The sequence below is a fragment of the Leopardus geoffroyi genome, chromosome B4 (genome assembly GCF_018350155.1).
Source record: "Leopardus geoffroyi isolate Oge1 chromosome B4, O.geoffroyi_Oge1_pat1.0, whole genome shotgun sequence".
Lineage (NCBI taxonomy): Eukaryota > Metazoa > Chordata > Mammalia > Carnivora > Felidae > Leopardus > Leopardus geoffroyi.
Genome location: NC_059341.1, coordinates 91,929,716 through 91,952,326, shown reverse-complemented (window position 1 = coordinate 91,952,326; position 22,611 = coordinate 91,929,716). Strand labels below are relative to the sequence as shown.

The following is a 22,611-nucleotide window of genomic DNA, read 5'->3' as shown; positions in this document are numbered from 1 at the left end:
TAAGTTTGCTTTAATGTTTATTTTTGAGAGAGAGACAGAGTGGGAGAGGAGCAGAGAGAGAGAGAGAGAGAGAGAGACAGACAGAATCTGAAGCAGGCTCCAGGCTCTGAGCTGTCAGCACAGAGCCCGATGCGGGGCTAGAACCCACGGACGGGAAGATCATGACCTGAGCTGAAGTCAGATGCTCAACCGACTAAGCCAGCTGGCACCCCAGTAACTTAATTTTTAATGTATTTCTTTTGATGATGTGATCTACCTATTTGGTTGAGGCACACTTTTCATAAACACTTTAACTATTTCTAAAAGCTCTTAGGGGAAATAGTGCAAATCGGTACAATTTGTTAACAGGCCCAAAATGGCGTCACTTAGGCCAAGTCACCAAATGGGGCTAAATACCTAATCCAGTACTGTAGTTTCAACCTGCATCAGAAATATAAATCTTACCCAGTTAGTCAGGAATTTTCTGATCAGTTCCTTTGAAGTAATCTGTTACATGGGCCCTCTGTATCCCCAGAGGAAGATGAGGTAATCTGCATGATAAGACCCCCTGCTCTTCTCCTTAAGGGAAAGAATCTTGCCAGGAACAATCCTTTTTTTTTTTTTTTTCCTTTAAGTTTTTGTTTATTTATTTTGAGGGGAGGAGGAGGGGCAGAGAGTGAAGGAGAGAAAATCCCAAGCAGCTTCTCTGCTGAACTGGGGCTGAAACCTATGAACCGTGAGGTCATGACCTAAGCAGAACAATACTTTTCTTTTGCTAATAATTTTCTTGCCCCACCATCTTTCCTGGAAAATAACCTTCCATTTTGTACAACTCCCCGGAACTCCCTTCTACTTGCTAGACGGAATACTGACTGATTCATGAATTATTAAATAAAGCCAATTAAAATCTTCAGATTTACTTGGTTGAATTTCACTTTTTAACAAGTTCAAACATTTGTTGACTGTGCTAGTAGTATAGTAATTGCATACGTCAAGTGTATGTGCAGCAAGAAGAGGGGTCCCTAACTAAAAATGGGGGCCTCATGGAGGTGCCTGGCTGGCCCAGTCGGGGGAGTGTGCAACTCTTGATCTTGGGATTGTGGGTTCAAGCCCCATGTTGGGTGTAGAGATTACTTAAAAATAAAATCTTAAAAAAAAGGCGGGGGGGGGCACCTGGGTGGCTCAGTCGGTTGAGCGACCCATTCTTGATTTCGCCGCCCAGGTCATGATCTCACGTTTCATGAGATGGAGCCCTGCATTGGGCTCTGCACTAACAGCACAGAGTCGGCTTGGGACTCTATCCCTCTCTATCTCTCTCAAAAAGATAAGGGCATCATGGAAAGCTTCCTAGAGGAATGGTTTCTGGAGCCTGAGCCAAGTTTAAAATTATGCATACTTCTAAAGAGAGGCCAATACTCAAGGAATTATTGGAATTAATATACTATACTGGGGAGAAAAAAAAATCATGGGAATTTCAGTTGGGAAACAAAATAAAGGAATGAACTGTGAACCCCAAAAGTAGACTACATTGTCTTCAAAAGGGAAGTCTCCATCAAGACAGAGGACCCTTGTGGCCCCCGGGGTATACGCATGAAAATGTGTGTTTATTCGTGGCTCTGCCATTCACCTATGGTGCAACTCTAGGCAAGTCGCTGAGCAATTTCAAACTTCTCATCAGTAAACATCCTCTGAAGTCCATTTGAAGTCCCTCCCAAAACAGACACTAAATTTGGTTGCCCCTCTCTGGTCTGCTGATTATAGGAGCACTGACCTTAAAATACCTCTTCCAGTCTTTAGAACACTTCCCAGTCTCCAGATTAACATTCCAACAGGGGAACACTAAATATCGAATCTCAGCAAAGTGGAAGTTTAGGTTTCTACTTTTTCTATTAGTAGATTACTTGGCTGACATTTATAGAGTATCAGGCATAATGTACCATATAAATTAATAATACTTATACAACATACAGCAAGCTTTTATAAAAAAATAAAATAAAACAGCTCCGTCTCAGGGCGCCTGGCTGGCTCAGTTGGAAGAGCATGTGACTCTTGGTCTTGGGGTCATGAGTTCAAGCCCCACGCTGGTGTAGAGATTACTTAAAAAAATTAATTAATTAAAAAAAAAGCAAACAGTTCCCTCTCTACTTTAAAACTCTGGATAAGACATGACCTGATTTTGGGATGAGACATGAAGGGAGATGACAGCCTTGTGGGCTACCACAGTCAGGGAGGAGTATGAGGGTGGGACGTTGTCACCAGCTAGACCCCAGGACCTGGCCTTTACTATCCACCTGCTACACGCATTAACTTTTGTCTTACATTTTTCCCTAAGCTCTACTTTCTGGCTTTTCCCTTAACTCAGACAAATGAAACCCAAAACCACCCCCCACCCCCAACAACCCCAGGTGATGGCGACTGCCTTGACAAGACCTCCTGCTGGCCCAGACCACCCAGATCATTTGTGCTAAACCAGCGTGGAGCTTGTGCGGCTGGCCCATGGAGTGAGCTGTGGAATAACTTATGATTATCTTTATCTCATTATAATACTAAAATCTCCACCCAAGGAGGAGCTTCAGTGTCATTTACATAACACACGATGTCATATTGTCATGTTTCCTTAAGGTGCATGTGTGATGTTATGCTCACCTCTACACAGGAAGACAAGGCTTCCCAATCCAAATATTCATCCTAACACTGAACAAAAGGAACCCATTCACCCTCTCTCAGGCAGTCATGGCTTTGGAAGCCAGTCCCCATGATCTTATTTGCCACATACAAAAGTTTTCTTTGTGGGAAAACGCAACCTGGTGCAGTTTCTGACTCACCAAGGCACCAACTCATGTTTGTTCGGTTATGACATCCGCTCACTTTACAACAGGGTTGAATTGGGACAAAACAGAAGAGCCTGTCAGATGGGGAATTGTTCCAGAAATGAAGGAAAGGGCCTGAGAGGGCAAAGAAGAGGCCAGTATGCTTAGAGCAGAGGGTTCACGTTAAAGAAAAGGTGAACAAGCCCCTTGGGGTCTCCCTGTTACCTTTGTAGGTACGCACTTGGCACGTAGTAGATGTTCAATACGTATTTGCTGAGTGACAGAGGCCCTGGGTGTTAGCACACAAACTTAAACTCTATTCTGAAAGTAAATAAGGCCAAAGATTTCTGAGAAGGCAGTGCAAAGATGGAAGCTTTAGTTTTGGGAGGATCCATCTGGCCGCAGAAGTACCAGGAGTCTCATATACCTTATTTGCACATAAAAAGGTAAAAACATTTTATGGCTCACAATTCTCACAGTAGAAAAGGAATGGTTTAGGGTGCCACCTGGGTGGCATCCAACTCTCGGTTTCAGCTTAGGTCATGATCTCACAGTTTGTGAGTTCAAGCCCTGCGTCGCATCAGGCTCTTTGCTGACAGTGCAGAGGCTATTTGGGATTCTCTCTCATTCCCTCTCTCTCTCTCCCTGCCCCCTCCCCTGCTCATGCTCTCTAAATAAATACACACACAAACAAACAAACTTAAAATTAAAAAAGGAATAGTTTATAACCCCAAAGGAGATCTAGAGTTAACTTTTCAAGTCCCAGGGAATATCGGATTTCCCACATCATTCTATTCCCCAGTTTTCTTTTTCTTTGTTCAGTTTCTGAATTTCCCTTTTAAGAGTGCAACAGGCCATGATTCTGTGCTCTCCCACCTTGTGACTTGAGACACAACAGATACCAAAAGAGCTGAGGTTTTACTTCCCTAACACTGACCAGGATCAAAGGGTTCTGAGTTTGCACCAGGTCTATGGAAAGCAAAGGCATTTTTCTAGTAGCAACAGTTCATGGAGTATAACTGGCCCAGGCTCGGTTGAAATGGATACCGCATGCATGGGTTGCTTCCAGGATAAGAAACGAAATACATTTTCTCTTTCTCTAACTGGTGATTCATAGTACAAACCTTAATAGCTTTTCTTCAATGATGATGCATTCTGCATAGAAACACCACTAACGAGCATTATCAGCATCCATAAAGTGTATAATTCATTTGGGTCAAATTCTAGACAAGAGCTTCAATGTGATGATACAGGAAGGCAAACTCTTGACATGTTTATTAGTCAGATCCTTCCATATTCATAGTTTTCTCTAATCCTTTCCTGTTTTCTTCCAGAACATAGATCTTTGTTTATTCATGGCACTGAACAAATAAAGAGTAAAGTTCTCAATGACTAATTGTGTTGTTAAACTTAAGAACATTCTAAATGAAAAGATAAATTAAGAAAAATACACTGTTGGGGCTTCTGGGAGGCTTAGTCTGTTGAGCGTCCAACTTTGGCTCAAGTCATGATCTCCTTGTTCCCGAGTTCCAGGCCTGCATCGGGCTCTGTACTGACAGCTCAGAGCTTGGAATCTGTTTCAGATTCTGTGTCTCCCTCTCTCTCTCTGTCCCTCCCCTGTTCTCTCTCTCTCTCTCTCTCTCTCTCTCTCTCAAAAATAAATAAACATTAAAAAAATTGTTTTAAGAAAAATATGCTATAGTTAAGTATTGTTTAAAAAAAATTTTTTTTGGAAGGCAAATCTTTTCTTTGAAAGGCATCTTGGCATAATAGAAGCCAAAAAGTCCACCTGAACAGTTCAGATTAGTTTATCTGAAGATACTGATTGCTTAATACTCATTTGACGCTCAAAGGTCCTTTTGGGCTCTGAGAGAGCAAGACTATCTAGGTAATGCTAACCACTGGGGAATTCAACTGCAGAAAGCACTCTCCACATGCAAATATGTCTCTGAAGGGATTTTTTAGACCAATGCAACACACCCTTGTTTGGAATCTTTGTATTTGCATATAACCACAAGTCAAAACCCCTAGTAACTTAAGACTGCACTCTTGCAAAGTTTGTTTTGAGACAATATAATGGGAAAAGGAAAAGAAGTCTCCCTTTCTTCCTACAAAGCACGCAACGCAATTAGGCATTCTTTTAAAAGAACATTTAAGATTGAAGATATTTTTAATTCCAAAAGAAATAACACAAGTCAAATGTGTCAGTTAGCTCAACTCCTCTTGCCAGACTATAGCATTAACACCCACTAGCTAAACATAGGGGAAGGGAAGGAAAAATAAGATAAAAAGAGAGAGGGAGGCAAACCGTAAGAGACTCTTAAACACAGAGAACAAACGGAGGATTGCTGCAGGGGAGGTGGTGGTGGTGGGGGGGGGGATGGGCTAAACGGGGATGGGCATTAAGGAGGACACTTGTTGGGATGAGCACTGGGTGTTATATATAAGCGATGAATCACTAAATTCTACTCCTGAAATCGTTATTACACTATATGCTAACTAACTTGATTTAAATAAAATTAAAAAAAAAACCCACTAGGTAATAAATTTTACAAGAAGTAATTCTTATCCATACTTAAGCTTATGTTTACTTTTTACCCATACCTGAGCAGGACTCATTCCATGGAAGGGCTATGCATGATTTTTCACGTATCCTTCTGCCCTACTCCCTCCTCAATCCCAGACTCAGGTAAGGACCTAACATTAACTACCTCTGGGAGAAAATTTTACAACAGTTCACCCTGAACACCAGCATTTCAGTCTGAAGCAGAGCTGTGTAATTCCTTACCCAGGTTATGATCAGTACTATCTCCCCATGTTTTCTTCCTTTGTTAAACTTCTTTATAAAATGTGTATAGGCCGGGGCACCTGGGTGGCTCAGTCGGTGAAGCGTCCGACTTCGGCTCAGGTCATGATCTCATGGTTTGTGGGTTCAAGTCCCATGTCGGGCTCAGTGCTGACAGCTCAGAGCCTGGAGCCTGCTTCGGATTGTGTGTCTCCTTCTCTCTCTGCCCCTCCCCCACTTGCAGTCTGCTTCTCTCTGTCTCTCAAAAATAAATAAATGTGTAAAAAAAAAAAATGTGCATAGGCCTGTTGACTACCTTAAATTGGAAAATCCCTAAAAGCAGGGACCATGACTTGTATCAGGTACAACGCTTTGATATTTTGCCCAAGAAGGTTTTGGATATTTAACAGACATCTGTTCACTATTCATTCAATTGCAGATATTTATTGAATGCCTACACTGTACTACGTACACTTTCAGATGCTAAAGGAGTAAGCAGGACATAAGGCAAACAAAAAATTCCCTGCCTGTGAGAAATAAGCCCACTGACCCAATCAAAGGAGAGATGTTGAGACTCAGAGCACAGTGAAGCGAAGCTTTAATCAACGTTCTTGCAAGAGCGGGGTGTCTAATGGACAGGCAAACTGGGGGAAGTCACAGCAGACAACTTATCTCCTAGTATGTAAGCCCCTCCCTTGGTTCCTCATTGGCTGAGTACTATAGCGGTGACAGCTTACCTGGATGTCACCTGTCCCTGTCCCCACGTAAGGCAAAAAGTAGTCTGATTGGCACAAATGTACATTCCCTGAGGTGACACAGAGACCTTCAGTCCCTTTTCCCTCTGTTCTTTGGCGCACGTTCATTGCAAAGCCCGCAAAAATAAGCACAGGAAAGAGACAGGGGAAGAACCAGGAAGCGAAATGTCTAAGGGTTTGGGACTCCACTATGGGGTGAGGGGGCTCATACATATTCCCAATAGGTTGCAAACTTATCGTTAGGCAGCACAGCTTTTATTTGGTATTTCTAAAAATGACTCTTCTCGCTTACTTCTCACACTGTCCCCTTGAAGCTTACTTCTAGATTGGCAAAAAAACAAATAAAAATCTACAAAATATTTGAAAGATGATAAGTGCTGGAGAGAAAAGGAAGCAGGAAAGGGGCATAAGGAGGAGGGGAGTGACTATTTTATTTTATTTTATTTTATTTTGAGAGACAGAGACAGTGTGAGCAGGAAAGGGGCAGAGAGAGAGGCAGAGAGAATCCCAAGCACTGTTGGGCAGTGCAGAGGCCAACAATGAGGCTTGAACTTGCAGAGCTCCAACTCACAGACTGTGAGATCATGACCTGAGCCTAAACCAAGAGTCAGAAGCTCAACTGACTAGGCCACCCAGGCGCCCTGGGGGGGGGGGTGTTGATTTTAAAAGAGTGATCAGGAGAGATAATAGTTCATCAAAAACACAAAGGAGGTAAGGAAATGAGCCTCAAGGCTACCTGCAGGAAAAATATTCCTTGCTTGTCCGAGGAGGCCAATGGAGCTGGAGTGGAGCAAACAAGAAGGAAGTGAGAAAAGGCATGTAGGACTTTGGTGTTTACCGTGAGGTGGGAAGCTACTGAAGGCTTCTGAACAGGACAATGATATAATATCCCCGGCATATATACTTTAGTTCACCGGTCGGTGGCTGTGCTGAAAAGAGACTCGAGGAGGGCCAGGGTGGTAGCAGCAGGGAGCCCAGTTAGGAGGCCGCTGAAATTAGCCAGTGGGATCTCGCGGTGGTTTGGACCAGGAGGGCTGTGGAGGCTGTGGTAAGAGGTGATTAGATTATTAGATAGATCCTGAAGGCAGAGTTACCAGTATACACTGAGAGACAGGATGTGGCTTGTGAGAGAAAGCTAGAAGTCACAGAAGACTAATATTTTCGGCTTGAACAAATGAAGGATGGGGTTGCCATTAGCCAAGATGGGGGAAAACTTTGGGGGAGGGAAGCATTTCTGGGCTGTTAAGTTGGAAATATCTGTCAAGTAGGCAAACAGAGAGATGGTCCTGATGTCAAGAGGGAGACCTAGGCTAGAAATGTGGCATTACTACCATACAGATGCAATTGACAAGATAGTGGGTAAAGTAGATAAACAGAAAAGAAGAGGGTCATGGACTAATCCCAGGGGCATTCAAGGAGGTCAGAGAGATAAAGAGGAACCTGTAAGAAGACAAGAAAATGAAGAGAGTGTGAATTCTAGAAGTAAAGAAAGTGCTTCACGGAGAAAGGAGTGATCAACTATGTCAAATAAAAAGAGACTGAGAACTGACCATTGAGTTTAGCTGCTGTGCCTTGGATGAGAGGAATTTTAATGGAGCAGTGGGGCATGAAACCCTGATTGGAGCAGGTTCAAGGGGAAATGGAGGGCCTGGAATATAATACACAGAATTTTGTCTTAAAGGGAACAGAGAAATGGGGTGGTAACTCAGAGTAGAAGTGAGATCTAGAGAGAACACTGCAAGATCAGAGAAATTACATGGTGGTCAAGAGAACACAGGCTCTATTCCACTTTCAGGGAGAGGAAGCATAAATCTCTCTTCCTTAAGTGTGGGCTGCACATGGTGACTTTCTTCCAAAGAGTATGCCAAGAGGGAGAAGTATCGGTGTAGAAAACAGACAGACACTACTTCAGCTATGGTTAACAGCAACAGTGCTAAGTCATGTAAACAGTGGGCACCCTTGATATGATGTAATGAAAATAGCACTTTACCTCTGCCTCTCAAAAATCCATAACTTCAGTCTAGTCATGAGTAAGTAACATATCAGTCAAATCTTAGTCAAGGGACATTTTACAAAACTGTAGACCAGTGCTCCTCAAAACTGTCAAGGTCATCAAACACTAGAAAAGTCAGAGAAACGATCATGGCAAAGAGGAGCCTAAGGATACATGATGGCTAACTAACCTCTGGATGGGATCCTGGAAGAGAGAAGGGGCGTTAGGTAAAAATGAAAGAAATCCCAATAAGATATGGACTTTAACAATAGCATATCGACATTGTAACAAATGTACCAGACTGTGGGGGACAAGCTTAGGAATCCCCCAGGGCCTACACCAATGGGTTAACAGGGCATAAAGAAACACAAAGTCATAAAATGCTCACACCCGAGTTTGGGTAAACAGATTGGCACTTTAAGGATAGGGAGGCACAAAGGTGGCAAGAATAGGGAGGCACAAAGGTGCCAAGAATAGGGAGGTGCAAAGGCACCCCAAAACAGGGAAGGGGTGCTGAACCCCTAGATATACATACAGAGAGGCAAAGGCCTGAAATAGAATTGGCACAAAGGTGCCCAATACGTAGGAATAGCAAGATTAGATATTCAGGGTGAAAGCACCCAAGTTTAGTACTACAGCAGAAAGCTGCTTTCATAGGAGAATAGGGACAGGTTAGGTAAATTGGTGACTTGGACTCTGGACCTCTGTGCTGCAGGCAAAGCAGCCAGAGCGGAGATGGTTAACAAACGAAAAGGTGTCTTGTTAACCCTGAGGTTATTCCCCCTGTCTGTCTCATCCTGTAGGCTGGCAAAGATAAACACACACGGTGCCTCCTGTCTGCCGTTAACAACCATCTACCCATCTGCCCGGTGCCTGGATTTTGTTTTATATTGACCCAAACCCCAAACACTGTATATCTTCAAAATTCCCTTTTCCCCCTCACATCCACAAGTTAATGTTCCGAGTTTCTTTGTCTCTTTGTACACACCCATCACGTTTGCAAACCTTCTGATCTGAATAAATACGAGGCAAGGACCCTTATTCGGGGTTCTTATCTCCACCCACCCCCCCCCCCGACATTAGCCATCTCTCGTTTTAATCCTGCATCCGCTCTTTTGCTAGACAAAAGAGAACTTTAGACTTAGATTCTACAACACCAGACTAGTATAAGATGTCAATAACGGGGAAATTGAGTGCAGAGTATGTAAGAAAGACATTAAATATATAAGAATTCTTCTTGTCTGTAAATTTAAAACTGTTCTAAACAATAAAGTCTACTTAAACATTTGTAAAATTTTTTAAATCTATTTTGAGACACAGAGAGAGGGTGAGTGTGTGTGTGTGCGTGTGCACAAGCAGGGGAGAGGCAGAGGGAAAGGGAGAGAATCCCAAGCAGGCTCTGTGCTGTCAGTGTAGATTCTGTCGCAGGGCTCGATCCCACGAATGAACTGGGAGATCATAACGTGAGCCAAAATCAAGAGTCGGACACTTAACTGACTGAGCCCCCCAGGGACCCCTAAACATTTTTTTTTAAAAGAACATAGGCTCTGGAGTCTGACCATCTGATTAGAAACCTAGTCTGTGCTTTACAAGATCATGACTTGAGGTAATTTGCTTATATTCTCCGAGAGTCAGTTTCCCTACCTATAAATGGGAATAGGAAAAGTGCCTACCTCACAGGATTTTTGTGATAAAGGACAGACTCCATAAAGTGCTTAGCACAGAGTATCTGGCAAAGAGTAAACAGTAGATGGCAGCTACTATCGTTATTATTCCTATTATTTTAAGTCTTTAATATTCAAATACATATTTAATGTAATTTTAAATTTAATGATGAATTAAATTAAAATGATGAATAATAATTGCTCTGATAATTTCTTTTTTTAAGAAGAGGAAATCTAAATACAACCATTATAGACTATCTGTAAAAGGGTCTCCTTCTCAATGTATCGTAAGCATTGAAAGGTTTCAATTTAATTCTAATAACACTCAATAACCCTCTACCGTAAAATAATGAAATGACTTGCCACCAAGTACACATGTTCCCATGTCTGTAAGATAGTATAAAATAAATAACATTTTCAATTTGGGCTCCTACTTTCATTGCGAAGCCATAAAATCATCACCAACCAGAGAATGTTAACCTAGTGATTACACTATTCTTTTTTTTTTTTTTTTTTTAATTTTTTTTTTTCAACGTTTATTTATTTTTGGGACAGAGAGAGACAGAGCATGAACGGGGGAGGGGCAGAGAGAGAGGGAGACACAGAATCGGAAACAGGCTCCAGGCTCTGAGCCGTCAGCCCAGAGCCTGACACGGGGCTCGAACTCCCGGACCGCGAGATCGTGACCTGGCTGAAGTCAGACGCTTAACCGACTGCGCCACCCAGGCGCCCCATGATTACACTATTCTTAATAACAATACATGATAAAAGTGATTTGAAGAATAATATGTAGAATACGTTTAAAGATAAAGAAAATTAAGTGGAGGAGCACCTGGGTGGCTCAGTTGGTTAAGCCTCCAACTTCGGCTCAGGTCATAATATCACGTTCGTGAGTTCAAGCCCTGTGTCGGGCTCTGTGCTGACAGCTCAAAGATTCTGAGAAGCAGACAGCCTGCTTCAGATTCTGTGTCTCCCTCTCTCTCTGCCCCTCCCCTGCTCGTGCTCTGTCTCTCTCTCAAAAGTAAATAAACAAAAAAGAGAAAAAAAAAGAAAATTAAGTGGAGAAGTGAAAGAGTGTGGTAAAATAACTGTTATGTGTATATATTTTTTAAATGTTTATTTATTCATTTTGAGAGAGTGCATGTGCCTGCGTAAGCAAGGGAGGGGGAGGGAGAGGAGGGGAAGAGAGAAAGAGAGGGAGAGAGGGAGAGGGAGAGAGGGAGAGAATCCCAAGCAGGCCCCGTGCTCAGCACAGAGCCGGACGCAGGCATCGAGCTCATGACCGTGAGATCATGACCTGAGCCGAAATCAAGGGATGGACACTCAACTGACAGAGCCACCCAGGCGCCCCCAAAATATCTGTTATATTAAGATGCCACTAAAGAAGAGAATTTGGCCTAAGCAAAGGCTCCCAAACCAGGCTGTGCTTCAGACTCACCTGTAGGGCTCAGCAAAAACCAGAAAGATGCAGGATCCTCAAAGCAGACCTACTGAATTGACAGCTCTGAGCCATCTGTGTCTTTAAAAGGTTGCACAGATGATTCCGGCTTGCGAACGACTAGGCTGCCATATGATCTATCTGTGGTGGAGCTGCCTTTGCAAATATAGTCTGATGTTCACCATCATCAAGAAAAAACACAATCGGCTTGAGACAGTCTTACCTATTACGGTTGTTCTCTATATAGAATCTAGACACTCTGTATCTTTAGGTTCTCCACTGTCCTGAGCATAACTAGGGCTGTCTCCTTGATTCAGTCCCCTAACACTCTCCTCCCTCTACCCTCTAAGGTCAAGTTTTCCCTCCCTGCACCTCTTCCCCTCTTTCTCCTTTCACAGTGCCAATAGGGAAACGTCATACTTAAACATGGGCAGTTGCCCTCAACCACCCTGAATTGAGCCAGGCTTCCTTTCTTGCTGAGCCAATAATTCATGAGGCAGCTGGTCTGTTCTAGATCTCCTTTCAGAGCTATGTGGTCCAGCTATGTGCATAATAAATTATAGCTAGGGAATCAAGGGCTAGACATTTTAGATTCTTCTCCTATGAAAGAATATACAAAGGGACAATGGCCAGACTATATATAAAAATAGAACTGTGACCCACAAGATGCATCAAGCAGCCCAGGATGCCAATCTACTACCTAGGGTGACTAGTCTGGGAAGTTATATTAGCATCTGTAGCAACTAGTCCAGGAAGCCAAACAATAATCGCTACAGCAATCAGCCCCAAATAGTCAGGACTTGATCAACAAGGGACAGCTTTCCTAATTTTTGCCCCTGCTTCCAGTTTAGGGCCATCAGGAAAAAGTCAAATATGCTCCCTAAACAATCACATAGAATGCTCTCCTGCTAGTTAGCTTGTCCATAGCTTCTCCATGTCAACTGCCTCCAATAAGGGCAGACCTGAAGCCTTCCCCTTTTTTCCAACATAAAGCTTTTCCACTCCTCAGCTTGCCTTTGGGTCTCTGTCAGATGCGAGTGATGGTGGCTGACTCCCTTGCTTTGAATAAACAGCCCGAGCTTGTTCTCATTTGGGTGGTCTGATTTCCACAACTAGAAAAATGGGGCTGCATGTGTGAAATGGCTCACTGAATTGTTCTCTCATGGCTGAAATGACTACACTTTAGAGAGACTGTGAAAAGAGGACAGAAAAGACACAGAAGAGAAAAGAAAAGAGCACAGAAGTCAGGACTCGCGACCCTGAGGAAGTCAGGGTCGGGAAGTGTAGAGTGGCTGTAGGTTAAGGGCACAGGCAGTGGATCCCAACTGCCATGGTTCGAATCCTGGCTCTGCCGCTCCTTAGCAGTGTCAATTTGGGCAAGTAACTTAATGTATATGTACCATGATTTCCTCCCCTATTGAAACAGTGTGATGATAATCGCACCTACCTCCCAAGGGCAATTGGAAGTGTTATATGAGACAGCCCAGGTAAAGCACGAATATCTGTATTTCAGTGCTGAGAGAGAGAGAGAGTCTAGCAATTCTGGGCTGGACTTCCTGAAAAGTGGCAGTGACCTGGGACTGAGGACTAACTGCCCCTTTCAGATGGGACATATGTTCTTCATTTCCAGTCTTCAACCTGCCTTACTCATTTATGATAGCTGCCTGGCCCTATTCATTACCTGTGGGTTGGACTAAAAAAGTTTCTCTCACAAACATAGTAATTCCAGGAAACCAATGCGTGCTAAAACTGCCCATGTCATTACCCATTTCAAAAAGATCTGGTGTGGAAAGGATCTTACCCCTCAAACGCATACTGGAACTCTCTATGCTTTCCAGAAGCCAAAGAGTCAAGCACCCTTTTCTGAGATGTTTACATCAGGGTCATACTTTGAAAGTGACAGAGCTTATAATATAATTTACACTAACTCAAAGCCCAATGCCACATTCCAGAATGTGTGGCCATATTGCTCATCAACACAAAACTTTTTTCTCATAGGTCTTCTGCTGTTGTTTAAAATAAATGAATAAGACAATTTCAGAGAATCAAGGCTAAGTTATTTTGACATGTCTGTGTTTATTTTCAATCATATTAAATGTGGCCTCATGGAAGATCAAATCTAACAAAAACCCCTGTACTTATCAAAACAAAGGATTTTTGTCCGAATTCTGGTGAAGACACTCAACACTTGTCAAAAGCAGTCGGTTGCCCAACTTCCCAATGGCTACATAAAATGGGAGTTTTAAAAACCAATTTTCTAGATTAAAATAAAAAGCCAGCATCTAGCATAAACTTTCATGCCACAAATTGGGTAAATAAGCCAGAAATACTTAATGAGGAAAACTGGGAGCCACATTAATTACAAATCGTATTCTACTTTAGCATTTCACCTGAAATTTAAGGAAGGTGGGGGGTACTTGGAAGTGGGCTGAAAACACCAAAGGGTACACTGAAAGGCACAAAAATGTTTTAATATGAAGATTATATTCTGGGGTAATTTTGCAGTAAGAGGACATCACATAGGCGTTCTGATTGAAAATACTCTGAACCAAGCAAAGGAGGCACAGTTGATAAATATTAGATGGTTTCACGCGGGTTGCCGCTTTTCCCAAGCCTCCGCTCACTTAACCTTGCAGAGACACCCCAAGTGTCTTTGAAAGAGAGGGGGGAGCTCTCCTACGGGCCTCGGGGCGTGTTTGCCTCCTTGCCGGGGCGAGGAAAGGGCAGCCTCCCCGTCGGAAGACCCCGGAGGCCGCGCGGCCCCCTGCGGGCCGGACCGCGGGCAGCCAGGCCGCGAAGGCGGCGGGCCCGGCTGAGCATGCGCGCCGCGTCCCCGCCGCCCCCCGCCCCGCCCGCCCCGCCGCAGCGGCTGGCCGCGCTCACCGAGGCCGCGCCAGCCTAGCGCGCCGTCGCAGCTGTCCAGGACCGCGCACAGCTCGCCCAGCAACGCCGGCGGGAGGTCGAACAGGAGCGTGTGCGCCGAGAGCGTACCGCGGGCCCCGCCGCTCGCCGCCGCCGCCGTCCAGGCCATGGCTCGGCCGCCGGAGACCAGGGGCCAGTCCGAGGAGGGATGCGGAGCCCACGTCTCTCCGCGCCCGCGAGGTGCTATTACACAACCGCGGAAATCCTGCTTCCACGACGGCCAAGGCTGCAGAACTTGCCGAGCCCCACCAGGGGGCGGGCCCCACATGACGCAAGGCGCTGCCCGGCAGAGATGCCCCTGGGGACGCCCGGCTTGGCGGCGGGGTCTCCCCTTCGTCTGCGTGGCCCTCCTCACTGGCTTTTACGTTCTGAGCAGGCCTTTCGTCCTTCCGGGTTTGGGACGTGACTGGAGAGGCAAAGAGCGAGAGCCGGGGGAAGACCAGGAGGGCAGGGCTAATGGAGGAGAGTCTACACCCCACTCTGCCTGCCCTGGCATGGGCTGTCTCCTGGCGTGGATGGACAGAAGACCGGTCAATAGTTCTTTTAAAAACGCGTTTTGTTTTACCCTGCCAGAAAGCGATACATGTGTCCCGAGGAACTCTTGGGAAATCCAGAAAAACTGACAGGAGAAGATAGTCACTCAGCTGAAGACAACCATCCGAAACGTTTGGCGCATTTCCCTCCCAACTTTTACTGAAGTCGAACAGGTAAATGTGCACATACGAAGTGATTGCTGGAAGAGACCAAAGAAGATGCCAACAACAGGAACGCAAAAGAGAGAACAAAGCAGAAGAAAATTGTGCTCGTTTTCTTCCAGACGCTGCCCATTCTCCACGTTGCTACTTGGTTTTTCTACATTCTTTTCTCTCTGGGCTTTCTTGATAAAACATTGTTCCGCTACTTTTCCTACTTCAAAGTGTGTCACAGACTGTTTTGCTTTCAACGTGGAGTTTAAGTAAACTTGGCTGTTGTTTTGAAATATTCTGTCACGGTATGCTGTACCCACCGCAAGCATGACACGAATGCTACTGACAAAAAAGAGGAGATGCTTTGAAAGTGCTGAGAAAAATCCCAACCTTAATGACTGGAGTGGACGATGGCCATCAACCGAACAACATCAACCCTGTTGAAACCTTTCAGATTTGTACTCTTTGGCAATGGCGCCCCCTGGAGACCAATAGTTGATGATACACCATCGTTTATTACCCCTGACGCTACCTGAATCCCAAGTCGTTCTCAGCTAAAGTATACCACAAAATATACTTGAAAATTGGTGAAACCAATACCGGTTGGGCAAAGGTTTCTATATGCCTTTGTTCAAATAGCTGAAATTTTGTCTATCTGTACACGCTTAAGAAACTCTATACCTTTCAAAGGTACTACCTGAGAAAACAGCAACAGGCAGGATACAAGTATTTGGTAGCTATTGGATTGGTGAATTAGTACGATGAGAGATCCAAACTCAATTATGCAGAGGATCCAGGAATCACGGTTGTTGAGTGAAGCAGTCAACAAGGCCTGCTTTTCCAGATCTTCTGATTTACAGGGAAGCAAGAATTTTATGTGAATACCATAGTATTTGAAATGTATATGGATTATGTGAAATTTCTTGTATTTTTAATGTTGGCAGTTAGTATCAGACCATGCTCTCTCTGTATTCCTTAAAACTGCCTTTGACTTCTGAATTTTATATCATCAGATTATATCGCTCACTGTTCTTCACCATTGCTGTCATCCACTGCTCTCCCCCACCTTAATTCTTCCCTCTCATTTTTAGACTATATAGCTCCTGCTCACTGCAATTCTCTCCAATACTAGCCCTATCTTATTTGATGATTTGAAATCTATGTAGAGTAGATGATGATCTTTCCAATACCCTGTCCTGTGAGTTCTTTGACCGACCCTCCTCCAGTAATCTTATTCTCCACCCTATTTCAGCCACTCACCCATGATCATTCCCTAGAACTTGTCATTATCGACGGTGCCCCTTCTGTAATTTCTATTTCATGAATCCACTCTCAGACCACATCTCCTGTCCTTCCAGTGCATTCCCTCTAGTGCTCTGACCCCAACAATTCTTCCCCCTGCCCCACCTTCCCACCCCCGTAGGTTACCAAATCCAAAATCTTGCCACCTCTTCTCTGGCCCCACCCTCTTAATGTCCTTACTTCTCTCTTTATCCATAAAATCCACACTCCATTTTCCTAATCCCTCTCATATATGCCCTCCATTCTCTTGCTCCTCTTTGGCTTTGTTGAGCTGCCTTGGCAAATCTACCATCCTGATCAGATACAATTTTCTAATTTTTGGCTCTGCCTCCCGTGCACCAGAATGTAGCTGGAGGTGGAGTGGGGAATAAAAACCCTGTTAATTGGACCCAATTTAAAATCAAAGCCATGGGGCGCCTGGGTGGCTCAGTCAGTTAAGCATCCGACTTTGGCTCAGGTCATGATCTCGCGGTCCGTCAGTTCGAGTCCCGCGTCGGGCTCTGTGCTGACGGCTCAGAGCCTGGAGCCTGTTTCAGATTCTGTGTCTCCCTCTCTCTGACCCTCCCCCGTTCATGCTCTGTCTCTCTTTGTCTCAAAAATAAATAAACGTTAAAAAAAATTTTTTTTTAAATCAAAGCCGTGACTTTCAAATGGGTCCTTTATGCTTCCAGGTTGTCACACTAAGTGCCCTTCGTTCACTTACTCTTCGGGTCCCCTTGACAACTATTCTATGCCTTCTCTTTTCCCAACTCCGTTTACCTTCTTCTCCACCCTTCTGCGCAGCCAATGATCTTGAGAGTATTTAGTGAAAGTACCGAAGTATCAGAAAAAAACATCCACAGACTCTCAGCACCATCAGCATCACATTTATCTGCCCACCAGCATCTGTAGGGACATACACGCCCTCCCTCCTTTTCCATTAGTCAATTAGTAGGCTCCTGTCTAAGTCTAATCCCTTCACTAGTGCATCCGATCTGATCTCCTGTCTCCTATTCAAAGATATCAGGGCAGCCGTTCTCACTCTCAGCTACACCATCAATTTCTCACTCTTTGCTGGATTAATTCCATCGGCATACAAATATGATGTTATTTTTCCATCTTAAAATAAACCAAAAAAATTTGATGATTTCCCCCCTTTGATGCCATAATTACCCCCATTTCTTTACTCCTTTTTGTAGTAAAGAGTTGAATCTTCTATCTCCAACTTTTCTCCTCTAACCTTCTCTTAAACCAACTCCTAAGCCACTCCTCCTACCTTACTCCACTGAAATGGCTCTCAGGGTCATCTATGTCCGCATCATTGCTAAATATAACAGTCAATTTTCAGGCCTCATCTTATTCAACCTATCAGTAGTTTTTCTGTTTTTGTTTTTGTTTTTACATTTATTTTGAGAGAAAGAGTGCACACGTAAGCAGGGGAGGGGCAGAGGAAGAGGGAGGGAGAGAATCCTAAGCAGTCCCACATGTGGGGCTCAATCTCACCAAACCGTGAGATCACAACCTGAGCCAAAATCAAGAGTCAGATTAACCAACTAAGCCACCCAGGTGCCCCAACCTATCAGTAGTTTTTGACACAGGTGATCCCTCCCCTCCTTCTTGGACACTTTCTTTGTTTTCCAAATTCTCTTACATTTTAGCCTACTTCACTGGTCACTCTTCAGCTTCCTGTGCTGTCCCTTCTCTTTTTCCTTAACTCTTAATGTTGGAGTGCCCCAGGGTTCAGTTCATAGTTCTCTCTATGTACACCTACTCCCTTGATGATCTCAACCAGTTTCGAGGCTTAAATACCATGTATCTACCAAGGACTGCCAAATGTATATGGTTAGCCCAGACCTCTCCCTTAAACCTAAGACTCATGTCCAAAATTGAACGCTTGATCCTGTCTCCTGAACCTGTTCTTCAACATTCTTCCCCATCCAGGTCACTCTATCCTTCCAGCTGCTTGAACCAAAAGCTAGAGAGTCATCCTTGACTCCTCTATTTCTTCACAGCCCATGTTCAACCCACTAGCAAACCCTGTTGACTCTATTCAAAATATATTTAGAATCATACTTTTCTCCACCTCCACAACTGCCAGCCTGGTTTGAGCCATCATCATATCCTGTTTGGTTTACTGCAGTTGTCTTCTAACTAAAGTAGCTTCCACTGTTAAAATCTATAGACTGTCCTCAACACTGCAGCCAGATTCATTATTTTAAATCATATCTGACTATCTGATTATTTGACTATGTAAACTAAATCTATTTAGAAGCCAACAATGGCATCTGATTTGGGTCAGAATAAAAGTCAGACTCTTTGTTATGATCTGCACTCTCTCTCCTCCCACTCTGCTGTCACCTCTGGTCTTATTCCCTTGTTTATTCTGCACTACCACACTGCCTTCTTGTCGGTCCTTGAACACACTAGGCAGAGTCCCACATCGGAACCTTTGCACTTGCTATCCCCTTGCCTACTATGCTCTTCCCATCTTGCTGCAGTCTACCCTGCCCTCCATATTTGAAATTGCATTCAGATTCAGGCTGGCGTGTGACTACAACAGCCAATAATATATGGCTTGGGGTACCAGATCTCATTCAAATTTCTCCTTCTGGATCTGAACAGGAACATGTGGCAGCTCTGGCCATTTCTGGAACCATTTTGCAACCACATGGAGATAAATATGAGAATGAAGTGAGCCTTGGGGATGGCCTCGGGAGAGAAAAAAACAGATCCTTCATAATGTCATTAAGCAGCTCTTTTGTTCTCTCCATGGAGAATGTCCTGCTTATGGGTTTATAAGTTCTATCACATAAATTCCTTACTAAGTAGGTTTATAAACTAGGAATCTTGTGTTTGCAGCCAAATGCATCCTGATACACTGAACAGACATTTGGTGATACTTCCTATTTTGTTGATGGCCTGTAAAACTGTGGGAAGAAAACTAACCTCTGTCCAAAACTGGAGTTCAAATGTATACAGCTATATCTGTAAAATGTCAGATGGGCATGGAAACTGGATGGTAGAGGGAGACAACTGGGCCCCTGAGAGAAAGTAAGTGTTGGTACAGAACGGTTCCGACAGCACAGACAGAAGCAGTATGAAGTTCCAGAAGCACATGACACTACACTGAAATCCACACAAACCCAGACCCTGAACTGCACCCTGCCCACCCACTCCCAGCATACGTGCTTCTGGCAAAGAGAGGGCTGCGGTTAAACCTAAAACTCTCTCACTGTGTGACTTCATCTTTTGCCATGGGAACTTTTGCCTCTCCAACTCTGCCCCCCATCCCCCTGCCCCTATATTTCATATACTAGAAGAAGAGCTTCCTTCCTAGCTGGAGGTAAGAGAGTAATGAACTACACGGATTACGAAATGGAGATGCCGAGGAAACCCTAAAGGCTGTGGCCCAGATGGCACAATAGCACAGATACACAGTATTATCGGTGGCAAAGTCCCAGCTAAGCACAGGCATCAAAGCCTAAGATAAAAAATCAGGTGAGGAGGAAACTAGAGGAGTCAGATAACAGCTCTTTGTATACATGGAAAACTTTTCTTGGTGGCAGTTACTTACCCAGCATCCCTAAGGATGAATGTGCAAAGGACACCCAGCTTGTGGAACATAGATTTTCTGGTTTGGGAAATAATTTTCAAAACAAAGATCACTAGCGTATTCCCTCTTTGAGCCTTATCCCATCCCCAGGCCATAGAAGGTCCTAGGTACATTGGAGTTCAGGGGTGAGGTAAAGATCAGTAATGGGGCGAGAACATTTGTGGTGCATATTACTTGGTAATTCTATGAAGGAAAAGTTGGGTGGTTTTAGGCCTTCATCAAAATGACCTAGTAGTGATAACATGCAATAATTATTCCTCCAGTTCAGTGTGGATTTTTAAAGATTAGGTTTGCATTGTCTTATAACTCAACCCTTCCCCATTTAAGATACCAAAACCAGTGTTCTAAAAATCTATTACTTTGCAACATGATCTATATTAAAATTTTAGCAATTATCCTTTTAGGGTTGAAGGAAGGATAACTGGTGATTTTATTTTCTTACTCTGTGTCTTCCAAACTTTTTTTTTTTTTTTCAACGTTTATTTATTTTTGGGACAGAGAGAGACAAAGCATGAACGGGGGAGGGGCAGAGAGAGAGGGAGACACAGAATCGGAAACAGGCTCCAGGCTCTGAGCCATCAGCCCAGAGCCCGACGCGGGGCTCGAACTCACGGACCGCGAGATCGTGACCTGGCTGAAGTCGGACGCTTAACCGACTGCGCCACCCAGGCGCCCCCCAAACTTTCTAAAGTCAACAGCTATCATCTATTAGAAAACCCTCAACTATAGAAAATAATTTCTTCCAACATTTTCATGCTTCATCTCATTTCACTATTTTCTTCTTAAATCATTTTCCTAGTATTTCTCACCTCGAAGTGTGTGGCTATAATAACTTTTGCCTCGTCAGCACTGCCTTCTAAAATCTGATTTTTATAATTGAATAGTTTTCCGTCAAGGGCTTTCAATATTAGCTAAAGCTCTATTTTTGAAGCAAACATTTATTTACTTCTAGAAGAACCCCAAACATGTGAAATAAATCTGAGATTATGGCGGCATGTTTTCTTTTGCAGTCAAGTATCTACTCAGACTGTTTGCAATTTGATAATGGAAAATGGCTTAGACATCCTAATCCAACTTCTGCACTTCACAGATGGCTAAACTGCTGCTGGCTAGAAGAACTCTGGAGGCAACGTTTGTTGGAAAAATAGATGAAAAAAAATCTCATTGAGGATTTCCAACGTTTCCTTGTCAAGTTATAAGCACAAATCTTGTGCATTTTCCATCTCAAGGATTTGGCCCTCCTTTCCTTGTTATTTAGTAAATCCCCAAAATAAATCCTGTCTGTTCAGGCTGGCATTGAAAATGTCACAGACTGCGTGGTTTAAATAAGAGAAATTTATTTTTTTTTTCACAGCTCTGGAGACTACAAATCCCAAGATCAAGGTGTCCACAGGGTTCAATTTCTGGTAAAATCTCTTCTGGCTTGTAGATGGCCTTTCCTGGATGTGGGCACACGCACACAGACACAGGCACACGCACACATACATTCAGAGATAGATAGAGAGAGAGAACACAGGAGCACGCAGGCCAGCATTCTGGTGTGTTTCCACTTATCTAATCTGATCCTATCTAGTGTCTCGTCTCCTCTTATCTGATCTGATCCTATCTGATCTGACCCTACTCTTATGACCTCATTTAATCTTAATGAATTCCTTCCAAGCCCTTTCTCCAAATCCAGCAACAATGGGAGTTAGAGCTTCAACATACAAATGGGGGGCACACAAACATTCAGTCCATAACAAGCCCTTTGTACACCAAGAAATGATGTCACATCATTGGGTTTCAGAGGACACATTCTAAAAACACTTGGTAATTTAGTTATCCACATCTTCTGGCCTGTCATGGCCATCATAGTTCTTCTTGTTCCTACTGATTTTGTTTCATTGTTCTGAACCTTTGAAACAAAAATAAAGGCTTGGATTTTGAATCCGGCGCTGTTGATAATGAAGGCAATACCAAGTCTGTATATGAAAATATCCAGCATATTTGGATTTAAAAATACTAGTAATTTCAGATCAAATGGCCTTTCCTCAGGGCTTACTCTGACAGTTCCATAGCATTGGTCCCTCATCACACCACCTTTTGTGAATTTTTGCCTTTTTTTGTCTTTTATGACGATACTCAGTGTTTTCCTACACTCTTGATGGTTTCTTCTGTTTTCTGAACTGACTCTTCCTTTGGCTTATACCATGCACTCACAGGCGGAATTCTAGTGATCGTTTTATTCCAGGTCTTGAAGATTTCATATAATCTGATTGTTCATCTGTTACCTCTATGTGGACCATGCTCATATTTGTGCCTTTAGTCCTAAGCTGTCCTATAGATTCCCCTCTCACTCCCCACCTCCAGTGTTTACAGAACAATTTCATTTTGATTTCTTTCTTTCATCTCAATTCAGCATGCTCCAAACTGATCATTTCCTAGAAAATCAGCTTTCTTGTGTCTGGTCACATGGGCCAAAAGAACTCTTAGTAATTTTGATGGACTGATCAACTGATATAGTCAGAAGAACTTACCGAGCACCTGCTATGCCAGACATTACACTTGGTGGTGCTTATATCCAATAAATCACCAAATGTTATTCTTCTGTAATGTCTCTCGTAAGTGTCTGGGTCTTTTCCAATTTGTACTAGTTATTTCATATTTGGATTTTTTTAAGTATCTCCTACCTGATGAACCCCTAAT

General features: G+C 43.6%; 1 protein-coding gene across 1 annotated transcript in view; it reads right to left on the bottom strand.

The window, feature by feature from the left end:
• The window catches only part of IRAK3 (interleukin 1 receptor associated kinase 3), a 63,114-nt gene extending 45,662 nt beyond the window's left edge, over positions 1 to 17,452 (bottom strand). Inside the window, exon 1 of the mRNA XM_045462467.1 lies at positions 14,308 to 17,452. Coding sequence (XP_045318423.1) covers positions 14,308 to 14,614 — 307 coding nt within the window. The 5' untranslated portion in view covers positions 14,615 to 17,452. The remainder of the gene's footprint in view (positions 1 to 14,307) is intronic.
• Positions 17,453 to 22,611: the final 5,159 nt, after the last annotated feature.